The 14498-nt window shown below is 41.3% G+C and overlaps 1 protein-coding gene across 2 annotated transcripts in view; it reads right to left on the bottom strand.

The window, feature by feature from the left end:
• Positions 1–14498, bottom strand: part of LOC135517650 (contactin-associated protein-like 4) — a 189166-nt gene that overhangs the window by 117280 nt on the left and 57388 nt on the right. For both annotated transcript variants that reach the window (XM_064942150.1, XM_064942151.1), the window contains exon 4: positions 11631–11778. In XM_064942150.1, the coding sequence (XP_064798222.1) occupies positions 11631–11778 (148 nt within the window). The remainder of the gene's footprint in view (positions 1–11630; positions 11779–14498) is intronic.

The raw sequence follows: 14498 nt of genomic DNA, 5'->3' as shown, positions 1-14498 counted from the left end.
AATCTGTCTCCTCACCACGCGCTCTCACCACTGGTGTCCCCCAGGGCTCTGTTCTAGGCCCTCTCCTATTCTCGCTATACACCAAGTCACTTGGCTCTGTCATAACCTCACATGGTCTCTCCTATCATTGCTATGCAGACGACACACAATTAATCTTCTCCTTTCCCCCTTCTGATGACCAGGTGGCGAATCGCATCTCTGCATGTCTGGCAGACATATCAGTGTGGATGACGGATCACCACCTCAAGCTGAACCTCGGCAAGACGGAGCTGCTCTTCCTCCCGGGGAAGGACTGCCCGTTCCATGATCTCGCCATCACGGTTGACAACTCCATTGTGTCCTCCTCCCAGAGCGCTAAGAACCTTGGCGTGATCCTGGACAACACCCTGTCTTTCTCAACTAACATCAAGGCGGTGGCCCGTTCCTGTAGGTTCATGCTCTACAACATCCGCAGAGTACGACCCTGCTTCACACAGGAAGCGGCGCAGGTCCTAATCCAGGCACTTGTCATCTCCCGTCTGGATTACTGCAACTCACTGTTGGCTGGGCTCCCTGCCTGTGCCATTAAACCCCTACAACTCATCCAGAACGCCGCAGCCCGTCTGGTGTTCAACCTTCCCATGTTCTCTCACGTCACCCCGCTCCTCCGCTCTCTCCACTGGCTTCCAGTTGAAGCTCGCATCCGCTACAAGACCATGGTGCTTGCCTACGGAGCTGTGAGGGGAACGGCACCGCAGTACCTCCAGGCTCTGATCAGGCCCTACACCCAAATAAGGGCACTGCGTTCATCCACCTCTGGCCTGCTCGCCTCCCTACCACTGAGGAAGTACAGTTCCCGCTCAGCCCAGTCAAAACTGCTTCGCTGCTCTGGCCCCCCAATGGTGGAACAAACTCCCTCACGACGCCAGGACAGCGGAGTCAATCACCACCTTCCGGAGACACCTGAAACCCCACCTCTTTAAGGAATACCTAGGATAGGATAAAGTAATCCTTCTCACCCCCCTTAAATGATTTAGATGCACTATTGTAAAGTGGCTGTTCCACTGGATGTCATAAGGTGAATTCACCAATTTGTAAGTCGCTCTGGATAAGAGCGTCTGCCAAATGACTTAAATGGAAATGTAAATGTACCTACAAGTACATATTACTGCAATGTCCTCAACACCGGTGCCCTCGTACATTGACTCTATACTGGTACCCCCTGTATATATCCCCGCTATTGTTATTTACTGCTGCTCTTTAATAATTTGTTATTCTTATCTCTTACTCTTTTTGTTAGTATTTTCTTAAAACTGCATCGTTTGTTAAGGGCTTGTAAGTAAGCTGTTGTATTCGGCGCATGTGACAAATACAATTCGATTTGATTTTGATTTTGATCCCCCCCCCCCTCCCTCCCCCCCTCCCCTCCACATGCCCCCATAGACACAACTACGACAACACAACCAACAAAAACGGTTCACAACTCCTGCAGCTCTGTCGGACACTGGGTATGTGCATAGTCAATGGTAGGCTTTGAGGGACTCCTATGGTAGGTACACATATAGCTCATCTCTTGGCAGTAGTACTGTAGACTACTTTATCCCTGACCTCATCTCAGCGTCTCTTAAAGCATTCAGTCAGTCCGCAGATCACAGCAAATCACACTCTACTTGAACAGAGCTATCCTCAATCATGAGGTATCAAAGTCAAAGGAACTGAATAATATTAAGAAATGCTATAGATGGAAGGAAAAGAGTGTGGAAATCTACCAACAAAAACAAATAGGCAAATAGGCAACAAATAGACAATTTCCTGGACAAAAGTTTTAACAGGAATAGTGAAGTTGTAAACTTGGCAGTAGAAAACCTAAACAGCATATTTGACCTCTCAGATTCCCTATCAAATCCCATAATTTCAAGCAGACAACCTGAGCAAATCAACAACAATGACAAATGGTTTGATGAAGAATGCAAAAACCTGAGAAAGAAATTTAGAAAACTTTGCAGTATTTTGTTTTTTTAATGTATTATTTCTTACATTGTTAGCCCAGAAAATATTAAGTGTTATTGCATTCAGCCGGGAAGAACTATTGGATATCATCGTGACGTCGACTTTCCCGAAGAAGATCCTTTGTCCTAGGACATTTGAACTGATTCCAGAAGCTGACCCAAAACAACGCCACCAGAGAAGAAGTAGATGCAGCGGTCTTCTGGTCAGACTTCAGATGCGCCGAACACCATCCACCTCTTCCGAGTATATTACTCGTTACTGTCCAGTCTCTAGATAACAAGGTAGACGAAATTAAGACAAAGGTTGCATTCCAGAGAGACATCATGGATTGTAACATACTCTGTTTCACAGAAACATGGTTCTCTCGGAATATTCTGTCTGAGTCGGTACAGCCACCTGGATTCTTTGTGTGACACGCCGACAGGAATAATCATCTCTCGGGAAGAAGGATGGGGGTGTATGTTTCATGATTAACCTTTTGTGACTACGGGGCAGCATTTTAATTTTTGAAGAAAAAAAAACGTTCCCGTATTAAACGGGATATTTTGTCAGGACAAGATGCTAGAATATGCATATAATTGACAACTTAGGATAGAAAACACTATAAAGTTTCCAAAACTGTAAAAATATTGTCTGTGAGTATAACAGAACTGATGTTGCAGGCGAAAGCCTGAGAAAAATCCAATCCGGAAGTGCCTCATGTTTTGAAAGCGCTGCTTTCCAATGTGTCCCTATTAAGCAGTGAATGGGCTATCAACCAGATTACTCTTTCTCCGTATTCACGAAGGTGTCTACAGCATTGTGATGTAGTTTTATGCATTTATGTTGAAGAATACCCGTAGGCGGCTACATTGCACAAGTGGTCACCTGATGCTTGCAGAGAGATTCTCCGTCAAATACAGAGGTAGCCATTACTACAATCGGTCCTACTGAAAAACTAATTGTCCCGATGGATATATTATCGAATAGATATTTGAAAAACACCCTGAGGATTGATTATAAACAACGTTTGCCATGTTTCTGTCGATATTATGGAGCTAATTTGGAATATTTTTCGCCGTTTTCCTGACTGCAATTTCCGGGCGATTTCTCAGCCAAACATGAAGAACAAATGGAGCTATTTCGCCTACAAAAATAATATTTTTGGAAAAAGGAACGTTTGCTATCTAATTGGTAGTCTCGTGAGTGGAAACATCCGGAGCTCATAACAGGTTAACGATTTAATTTGATTGCTTTTCTGATTTCCGTGACCAAGTTACCAGCTGCTAGCTGGACAAAATGCTATGCTAGGCTATCGATAAACATACACAAATGCTTGTCTAGCTTTGGCTGTAAAGCATATTTTGAAAATCTGAGATGACAGGGTGATTAACAAAAGGCTAAGCTGTGTCTCAATATATTTCACTTTTGATATTCATGAATAGGAATATTTTCTTGTAATAATTATGTCCGTTGCGTTATGCTAATTAGTGTCAGACAATGACAACGGTCCCGTTCACGGGATGGGGTGTCACTAGAGGTTAACGTCTCATGGTGTAATTGTCACAACATACAGGAACTCAAGTCCTTTTGTTCACCTGACATAGAATTCCTCACAATCAAATGCCGACCGTATTTTCTCCCAAGGGAATTCTCCTCGGTTATTGTCACAGCCGTGTATATCCCCCCTCAAGCCGATACCATGCCCTCAAGGAACTTCACTGGACTTATGCAAACTGAAAACCATATATCCTGAGGCTGCGTTTATTGTAGTTGGGGATTTTAACAAAGCAAATAGGAAAACAAGGCTACCTAAATTCTGTCAGCATATTGACTTTAGCACTCGTGCTGGTAAAACACTGGATTACTGCTACTCTAACTTCCGCGATGCACACAAGGCCTTCTCCCACCCTCCTTTTGGAAAATCAAACCATGACTACACTTTGCTTCTCCCTTCCTATAGGCAGAAACTCAAACTGGATGCTAAGGACTATTCAACACTGGTCTGACCAATCGGAATCCACGCTTCAAGATTGTTTTGATCAAATGGACTGGGACATGTTCCGGGAAGCCTCCGAGAATAATATTGAAGTATACGCTGATTTGGTGGGTGAGTGAGTTTATAAGGAAGTGTATTGGAAATGTTGTACCTACCCTGACTATTAAAACATACCCTAACCAGAAACCGTGGATAGATGGCGGAATTCACTCAAAAACTGAAAGAGCAAACCATTGCATTTAAACATGGAGAGGTGATTGGGAATATGGCTGAATACAAACAGTGTAGTTATTCCCTCTGCAAGGCAATTAAACAAGTGAAATGTCAGTATAGAAACCAAGTGGTGTAGCAATTCAATGGCTCAGACATGAAACGTATGTGGCATGTTCTACAGAGAATCACGGACTACAAAAAGGAAAACCAGCCACATCACTGACACCAACGTCTTGAGTCCAGACAAACTAAACACCTTCTTTGCCCATTTTGAGGATAATGCAGTGCCACAGACGCGGCTGGCTACCAAGGTCTGTAGGCTCTCCTTCTCCGTGGCAGACATTTAAATGTGCTAACCCTTGCAGGGCCACTGCCCAGACGGCATCCCTAGCCGTGTCCTCAAAGCATGCGCAGACCAGCTGGCTGGTATTTTTATGGCCATATTCAATCTCTCTCTATACCAGTCTGCTGTTCCCACAAGCTTCAATATGGCCACCATTGTTCCTGTACCCAAGAAGGAAAAGGTAACAACTAAATGACTGTCGCCACATAGCACTCACTTCTGTCATCATGAAGTGCTTTGAGAGACTCGCCAAGGATCATATCACCTCCAACTTACATTTCACCCTAGACCCACTTCAATTTGCTTACCCCCCAAAGACGATGCAATCGCCATCACACTGCACACTGCCCTATCCCATCTGGACAAGAGGAATTCCTATTAAGAATGCTGTTCCTTGACTTTAGCTTAGCATTCAACACCATAGTACCCTCCAAACTCATCATTAAGCTTGACGCCCTGGGTCTCGACCCCACCCAGTGCAATTGGGTCATGGACTTCCTGATGGGCCACCCCAAGGTGGTAAAGGTAGGAAACAACATCTCCACTTCACTGATCTTCAACACTGGGGGCCCACAAGGGTGACTGCATGGCCATGCACGCCTCCAACTCAATCATCAAGTTTGCAGACAACACAACAGTAGTAGGCTTGATTACAAACAACGACGAGACAGCCTACAGAGAGGAGGTGAGGGCATTCGGAGTGTGGTGTTAGGAAAACCACCTTTCACTCAATGTCAACAACACAAAGGAGATGATTGTGGACTTCCGGAAACAGCAGAGGGAGCAGCCCCCTATCCACGACAGGACAGCAGTGGAGAAGGTGGACACATCACGGAAAAACTTAAATGGTCCACCCACACATACAGTGTGGAGAACCTCAGGAGGCTGAATAAATTTGGCTTGTCACCTAAACCCTCACAAACTTTTACAGATTCACAATTGAGAGCATCCTGTCGGGCTATATCGCCGCCTGTTACGGCAACTGCACCGGCCACAACCGCAAGGCTCTCCAGATGGTGGTGCGGTCTGCACAACGCATCATCGGGGGTAAACTACCTGGCCTCCAGTACACCTACAGCACCAATGTCACAGAAAGGCCAAAAAGATAATCAAGGACAACTTTCTAGGCAGAGATCTCATACCATATCTCAGACTGGCCAAAAAAAGCAATAGATTAAGATGGGAAAAAGAACACAAACACTGGGTAAAGGAACTCCGCCTAGAAGGCCAGCATCCCGGAGTCACCTCTTCACTGTTGACATTGAGACTGGTGTTTTGTGGGTACTATTTAATGAAGCTGTCAGTTGAGGACTTGTGAGGCATCTGTTTCTCAAACTGTACTTGTTCTCTTGCTCATTTGTGCACCGGGGTATCCCACTCCTCTTTCTATTCTGGATTGAGCCAGTTTGTACTGTTCTGTGAAGGGAATAGTACACAGCGTTGTACGAGATATTCAGTTTCTTGGAAATTTCTCACATGGAATAGCCTTCATTTCTCAGAACAAGAATAGACTGACGAGTTTCAGAAGAAATAACTTTGTTTCTAGCCATTTTGAGCCTGTAATCGAACCCACAAATGCTGATGCTCCAGGTTCACAACTAGTCTAAAGGCCAGTTTTATTGCTTCTTTAATCAGGTCAACAGTTTTCAGCTGTGCTAACATAATTACAAACAGGGTTTTCTATTGATCAATTAGTCTTTTAAAATTATAAACTTGGATTAGCTAACACAACGTGCCATTAGAACACAGGAGTGATGTTGATGATAATGGGTCTCTCTACGCCTATGTAGACATTCCATAAAATATCTGCCATTTCCAGCTACAATAGTCATTTACAACATTACAATGTCTACACTGTATTTCTGATCAAGTTGATGTTATTTAATGGACAATAAATGTGCTTTTCCTTCAAAAATAAGGACATCTCTAAGTGACCCCAATCTTTTGAACGGTAGTGCACTTAGCTAGCGAATGCAGTTCAATTTGATGTCATTATTTTACAAAAAATGTGTTTTTCTTTCAAAAACAAGGATATTTGTAAGTCACCCCCAACTTTTGAGCGGAAGTGTTTGTACTGTATTTTATATACCATGTATTTTATATACCATCTATTGCATCTTGCCTATGCTGCTCTGTCATTGCTTATCCATATATTAATTTGTATATATTCTTATTCCATTATTTTACTTAGATTTGTGTGTACTAGGTAGTTGTTGTGGAATTGTTAGATTACATGTTAGATATTGCTGAACTGTCGGCACTAGAAGCACAAGCATTTCGCTACACTCGCAATAACATCTGCATGTGACCAATACAATTTGATATGATTTGACATAGAGACCCAGAAAACCTGAGCCTACGCCTTCACTATTGTGAACTACTAAAACAATACAGAAATAACGAAAATTTATCCTGTATGACAGATTGGCTCTATAAAAACGCACAAACATCAAAATCATATTTCACCTTGCACACTAGAATTGAAAAACAAACAAACCACAACAAAAAGGCTTAAACTCTTTCATTCTCATGTATCTTCCCCAATATTTGATTTCAAAAAAAATTGGCTTTTTAACAAAACTCAATTTAGCACACATGAAAAACAAACAAACCAAAACAAAGGGTCTGCTATACAAATTGATGGAAAACATAACGACATTATAAATCCATGTACACAAACAAGTCCTATTTAGGTTGCCATTTTCCATTTTGGTTTTATGGGTTATTGTCTATGTGTAGTTGCATGTCAGCTCTAGTTGTTTATAGTGTCATGTTCATTTTGTTGTTTTGTTAGTTTGTTTAAGTGTTCTTCATTTAATAAAAGTAGAATGCATTCCAATGCCGCTGCGCCTTGGTCTCCTTGTTACGACGAACGTGACAAATGCGTTTTTTGGCAGAAATGCCTTATCGAACATGTGAACTTTCATGTGCCTTAATAACAAACTTGTATGCCATCTGTAAATAAAAATAAAATTGTTAAATTACGAGCCTAGTTGGTTTAGCCACAGAAAAAGACAGAAACCTTGATCAGCATGATTGGCTGAGGTAATGAGTGGGCTGGACCTGCCGAGAGATGAGTTTGGATTGGTCGGCCATATAGCACACTTCTGTCTATTTGAGCTGGTCAGTATATATTGGTAATGCTGTAAAAACAGCTTTTTTTAATGAATCGCGTAGTAAAACTGTGTTGCTCTCTACTTTCTGGAAGTGGAAATAAGTGGAATTTGAGTATGATAGCTAAGAATATGGAGAAAACACTCATCTCTGGATTGCATTAAAGTGGACTGTTAGCTCGCTGGCTGGCTCACTAGCTAACGTTACGTGTATGATCTTATTATTTGTATCTCAGAGCCATTTGCTTGGCTAATTATAGCCTAATGTTAGCTAGCTAACATTAAAACTTGTTGGTTAACTACTTGCAGATTCATGCAGGGTAGTAACGTCATGAGTTGGGGTTATGGTTCATTGTTTAGCTAGCTAGCTAGCTACATGTCTTAACAAAAGACTCCACTATGCAAGTAACCATTTCGGGTGCGTTGGTAAATTCACCTACTCCGATTTCAGAGCACTTTCATCTGTGTGCCAGAGTGCAGATTAACTGATACATTTATGAATGCTAAACACCCATTGAATTTGGCCGGTAAATGTCGGCTAAAAAGCGTAATTAAATTGTTGCCAGCAGCACAGTTACAGTCACCAACGCTCTGGAAAATATAAAAATAACCTAACCAGCTCTGCTGGGGCGAGTAAAATGGTCAACGTTTGGGTGGGGGCTAAAGCTTAAGAGGGTGTGAATGATGCTGAATGGGTGTAGACAAAGAAGAGCTGCATAAGGCAAATTGCCAGTGTAAGGAAAATTTCTCAAAACATTATAGGGCAAATTTCTCAAAAAGTGACGTTACTTTCAAAGTAGAATAACTTTCCCACTGTTCCTCAAATGCAGTGTATGATATACCATTTTGTAGCTCTGTGTCTCTGCTTTCGTCCAATGTAAAAAAAAAAAAACACCACTTCAAATGTTACTACATAAGACCGAATCAAGGTTGGTCACATATTTCCCTCAGATTACACAGATCCACAAAATCATTTGAAAACAAATCCAATTTTGATAAACTGCCATATCTATTTGGGTGAATTACCACACTGTGCATATTTATGTGTATTTATTTTCCCTTTAGAACTTTAACTATTTGTACATCCTTACAAAACTGTATATAGACATAATATGACATTTGAAATGTCTTTATTCTTTTGGAACTTTTGTGAGTGTAACATTCCCTGTTCCTTTTTTCACTTGTTTTTATTATCGATTTCACTTGCTTTGGCAATGTAAACATATGTTTCCCATGCCAATAAATCCCCTTAAATTGAATTGAATTAGAGAGAGAGCGAGTTTGTATACCTACAGGGTCCAACATTCAAAATTCAATAGCTAAATGATCCTTGGTATATTAAAACAATTCCTTATGCTAGTTTACTAGAAACCCAGCCCTTGGCCCTTAGACTTTAGGAGGATAGCATACGCATTGCTTCAGTAAAAAGACAGGTGCTGCTGATAATACTGACATCGCTGTCAAGGCACAGGCAAAGGACAAAGTGACTTCAGAAAGTATTCACACCCTGTCACGTTCTGACCTTTATTTTCCTTTGTTTTGTCTTAATTTAGTATGGTCAGGGCGTGAGTTGGGGTAGGCAGTCTATGTATCGGGTTTTTATGTTTGGCTTTCTGTTTCGGCCTAGTATGGTTCTCAATCATAGGCAGGTGTCGTTAGTTGTCTCTGATTGAGAATCATACTTAGGTAGCCTGGGTTTCACTGTGTTTGTTTCCTGTGTCAGTGTTTGTGCCACACGGGACTGTTGAGGTTTGGTTTATTTCATGTTATCGTTTATTGTTTTGTATTTCATAGTGATCAGGCTTTTCTTATTAAAATTTGTCATGAACACTTACCACGCCGCATCTTGGTCCGATCCTTACTCCTCTTCAGACGAAGAGGAGGAAATCTGGCGTGTCACACCCCTTGACTTTTTCTACATTTTGTTGTGTTAGAACGTGCGATTAAAATGGACTTAATTGTAATTTTTTTGTCAACGATCTACACAATACGCTGTAATGTCAAAGTGGGGAAAAAAATACAACCTTTGTAAAAACATTAATGAAAAATAATAACTAATATATGTTGATTAGATAAGTATTCAACCCCATGAGTCAATACAAGTTAAGAAATATATACAGGATTGTTCTTTTTAAACAAGGACATTAAAGACCTAGATAGACTACATGCAAATGTTTAAAATATAATATGCTACCGTTGGCAGTGACTATAGATGTGAGTCTTTCTTGGTAAATCTCTAAGAGCTTTGCATACCTGGATTGTACAATATTTGTATATTATTATTTTTAAAATTCTTCAAGCACTTGGGGTCCCGGGGACCAAGTTTGGGGAACTCGGATGCTGCCTGGCCAAAAATGATGCATGTCATACTTTTTTTGGCCAGCCAGCATCAGATACATAAACTACATTTAATAAAACAGAGGGGCGCTGTGTCGCTGGTTTGGTTGCTTTCTACGGTGAGATATTTTCAGCCACTTGCAAATTGAACGAAAGTTTGCCGGTGTCCTGTTCGGATGCTGGAATTCTTTTGGATGAACGTGCGAAGTGATCTGAAGTGATTTGTTTGACAATCAGATGAGAACATCATGACTGGTTATGTTCATGGCACTTTATAGTTCAATGACATGTCTTTACTATAAATAAATCACTATTATTTTGAGGTGGGGGGGGCTCAGAATGGCCTCTGGCTGGGGCGTTCAAATCACTGCCGTACATACTTGAATATACACTGAGTATACTGCTGTAAACAATAAGAACACTTGATCTTTCCATGTCATTGACTGACCAGATGAATCCAGATGAAATCTATAATCCCTTATTGATGTCACTTGTTAAATCCACTTCAGTCGGTGTTGATGAAGGGGATGAGGCAGTTTAAAGAAGGATTTTTAAGCCTTGAGATAAATGGATGGGCAAGACAAAACAGGTTTGTGTCAACAACTGCAACGCTGCTGGGTTTATCTCGCTCAACAGTTTTCCGTGTGTATCAAGAATGGTCCACCACCAAAAGGACATCCAACCAACTTGACACAACTGGGGGAAGCATTGGAGTCAACATGGGCCAGCATCCCTGTGGAACGCTATCGACACCTTGTAGAGTCCATGCCCCGATAAATTGAGGATGTTCTGAGGGCAAAAGTGGGGGTTGCAACTCAATAGGAAGGTGTTCCTAATGTTTGGTAAACTCAGTGTATAATATATTGTAATTTGTGTAACACTGTTTTACAAGGCTACTTCCCTGGCATTTACTTTACATGCTTACTGATTTCATGGTCATTACAGAAAAATGACCAAAGAAAACAATTTATTTGAATTGGGCTGTAGAACAATTATAGCACTGGTAGCACTCACTTAATGTTTAAAACAAACAATTCCAGATAGTAATTCCTTACCCAAAAGTCAAATAAATTCACTATCAATAAGTATAAACAAACCCTGGACACTAATTGTTTTGAAAGTGAAACCATCTGTTCTCACGTATAATCCTTCAAAACAAAATATAACATATCAAAACAAAAAACAAAATCTACTCTGTCCTCTCTCATTTATCTCATAATACATTTCCTCCCACTAGTGCCACCTACAAAAAATAAAATTAAAATAAAACTATTCATATATTAATATAATACAACTCATAAATCATCACTCTACATGGTGGAGTGATTAAAAAACAATCCAGGGATAGGTTGTTGGACTGAGGGAGAAACAGAGGCCTAGCTGCCAGAGTATGAGAAAGAATATACAACATATGTCTGTGCGAGACAGAAATGACAACAGTGAAAATAAAATAGATTCAGCTTTCGCGTATTGTTTGTTGGCTCATCTTAAGAAAAAAGCTGTTAGTACATGTACACCTACAGTAATTTCTTTCCTAGTTTAATAATGGAAAAAAATACCCTGGGGGTAAAACTGGTTGCAATGACATCAATACAACCAGATTAGAGTAATCTCATTGCAATTAGGAAATGATGTCCTGTCCACCCCCCTTACTTACTGTAAGGGCATCCATAGGCCTCCAGCCTCAGGCCTATCCTCCCGTTAGGGTTCCAGTCTAGAGGAAGTAACCGTAGGAACCTGGCAAAGACTGGCTGCTGCAGTTTGAACTGCACCACACTGTCTGCATTGCTGTTTCCAGTGAATGCCTGGAGAAACACAGAGGTCACAAATATACAGAGAGGGTTAGGGTTAATGGATAGTTCATTAAAATGTTGTTGACAGTTAGTTGAACATCTACAAACCGTCTATTTGGGACTATCCAAATAAGGAGTTACCATATGCACTACCTGATTTACCACTGTATGATATGATTGTTTTTCTTCTTTGGGTCAGAGGAGGCTGGTAGGAAGAGATATAGGAGGACGGGCAACTTGTAATGGCTGGAATGGAATTCATGGAACTGAGTCAGACATGTGGTTTCCATATGTTTGACGTGTTTGATACCATTCCATTCCAGTCATTACAATAATCCTGTCCTCCTACAGCTCCTTCCACCCTCCTCCACTGCTTTGGCAAACCCACTTTTTTTCATGAACTAAAAATAGATACTCCCACACTGATGAATGCTCGCAATAGCTTTGCCTCCACCTATTGAGAAGAGCATGTGGCCACATTGATAAAGTGGGTTCTGAAAGGGGTTTGTTACTGATGAGATTAATAAGAAATGTAATACTGATGCTCTTTCCGTCTCATGTTTTCTGGCAAATACTTAGGTCTACTATTTGAGTAATGAGCGTCGTTAACCTCTCTGATCCGAACTTATGTTTCTAATAAGACATGCACATATTACATAGCAGTATTGTGTTCTATTATTTGTCCTCTCCTCCCTGGCTGTGTCCCAAATGGAATGCTATTATCTATTCAGTGTACTACTTTTGACTAGTGCTGTGTATGGGCCCTGGTCAATAGTAGTGCACTAAATACGGAACATGGTACCATTTGGGACACAGCCCCTGTCTCTAAGATGGATAAATAATGGGTTCATCCCCTAGGAGTTTTCCATCCTACCTTTGAAGTTGACACTCCAGTTAATTGGTGGTTCACATGCTAAAATAAGGGTGAAATAACCAATTAACACTGTTAACGTCCTAACTATTATTGTGAGAGAGACAAGAGCCAGGCCAGTAGATCCCTTTCATGTTGGCTAGGGGAGACGATAAAGTGCATTCGGAAAGTTTTCCGCATATTGTTACGTTAAACAGCCTTATTCTAAAATGTATTAAATCGTTTTTTCCCCTCATCAATCTACACAGACCACCCCATAATAACAAAGCAAAAACAGGTTTTTAGAAAACTGAAATATCACATTTACATAAGTATAAGTATTCAGACCCTTTACTCAGTACTTTCCTGAAAGTGTTCTTGGGTATGACGCTACAAGCTTCTTCTCTGGCTTGGCCTTCTCTGCAGATCTTCTCAAGCTCTGCCAGGTTGTATGGGGAGCGCCGCTGCACAGCAATTTTCAGGTCTTTCCAGAGATGTTCGATCGGGTTCAAGTCCGGGCTCTGGCTGGGCCACTCCAGGACAATCGGAGACCTGTCCCAAAGCCACTCCTGCAGTGTCTTGGCTGTGTGCTTAGTGTCGTTGTCTTGTTGGAAGGTTAACCTTTGCTGCAGTCTGAGGTCCTGAGCCCTCTTGTCACGGTGTGACTAGGGTGGGCATTCTATGTTCATTTTCTATGGTTTGTATTTCTTTGTTGTTTTTGGCCTGGTGTGGTTCTCAATCAGAGGCAGCTGTCTATCGTTGTCGCTGATTGAGAACCATACTTAGGTAGCTTTTTCCCACATGGGTTTTGTGGGTAGTTGATTTCTGTTTAGTGTTTTTCACCTTTCAGGACTGTTTTGGTTATTCCAGTGTTAATAAACAAACATGATCACGTACCATGCTGCGCTTTGGTCCTCACCTTCTTCCACCAACAGCCGTTTCAACTCTGGAGAAGGTTTTCATCTCTCTATACTTTGCCCCGTTCATCTTTCCCTCGATCCTAACTAGTCTCCCAGTCCCTGAGGCAGAAAAACCTCTCCACAATATGATGCTTCCACCACTGTGCTTCACCTTATGGATGGTGCCAGGTTTCCTCCAGGCGTGACACTTGGCATTCAGGCCAAAGAGTTCCATCTTGGTTTTGTGTCGAAAATCTGCGTTTATAATATAACATTTGATGTCTGTCCCAGACTGAAATTGACTTTCTTAGTGTTGTTGTATAATTTGGAGGGCTGAGAAGCAGCATCATCATCGTCTTTGAAGAGAGTGGATGAGCCGTGCGTCTGGTGAAGCAAAATATTAAGCCCAACCAATTCCACTGTTTTCTGCTAAGAAAGCTCAGTAAGCTGCATCTTATTTGTGTGTGTGTGTGTGTGTGTGTGTTCCCATAAGTGCGTCTCATTTGCTCCGGGAGGGAGGTGTCCCTTTGAAATATGCCTGAGTCAAGGTGCAAATCCCTCCAACGCCTGCCCCCTGTCTGACAAGCCTTCGATCATAGAAGAGAAAGAGAACAACACTCATCCCTTAAACTCAAACTTATTAAGCCTGGTCTGAGGAAACAAAAAACACGTATCAGGACTTGTGACTGGTATTGATAGTAGACTCCTGCTGTCAACTAGAGTTTAAAAACCCTCTAAGAGGTTCTTAGGATTGATGAGAATGTGCAGAAATTTGATGCCAAGTACTTCAAAATATGCGTCGTCAAACTGTGAGTACAGAGGAGGACTGTATGCACATATGTTGTGAAATCAGAATTTTCTTATTGACAATCTTTCTAATTCTCTCTTCCTCATGTCAGCTAAAATTAACAGAATGCTATTTAGTAAAACAAGCAAATAACAATGATGGCAACACACTAAAATGCAGCTATATCCAACAATTC

This window comes from Oncorhynchus masou, chromosome 28, assembly GCF_036934945.1.
Source record: "Oncorhynchus masou masou isolate Uvic2021 chromosome 28, UVic_Omas_1.1, whole genome shotgun sequence".
NCBI classification, from domain to species: domain Eukaryota; kingdom Metazoa; phylum Chordata; class Actinopteri; order Salmoniformes; family Salmonidae; genus Oncorhynchus; species Oncorhynchus masou.
Note: the sequence above shows the minus strand (reverse complement) of the source record. Positions and strands in the feature narration are given on the sequence as shown.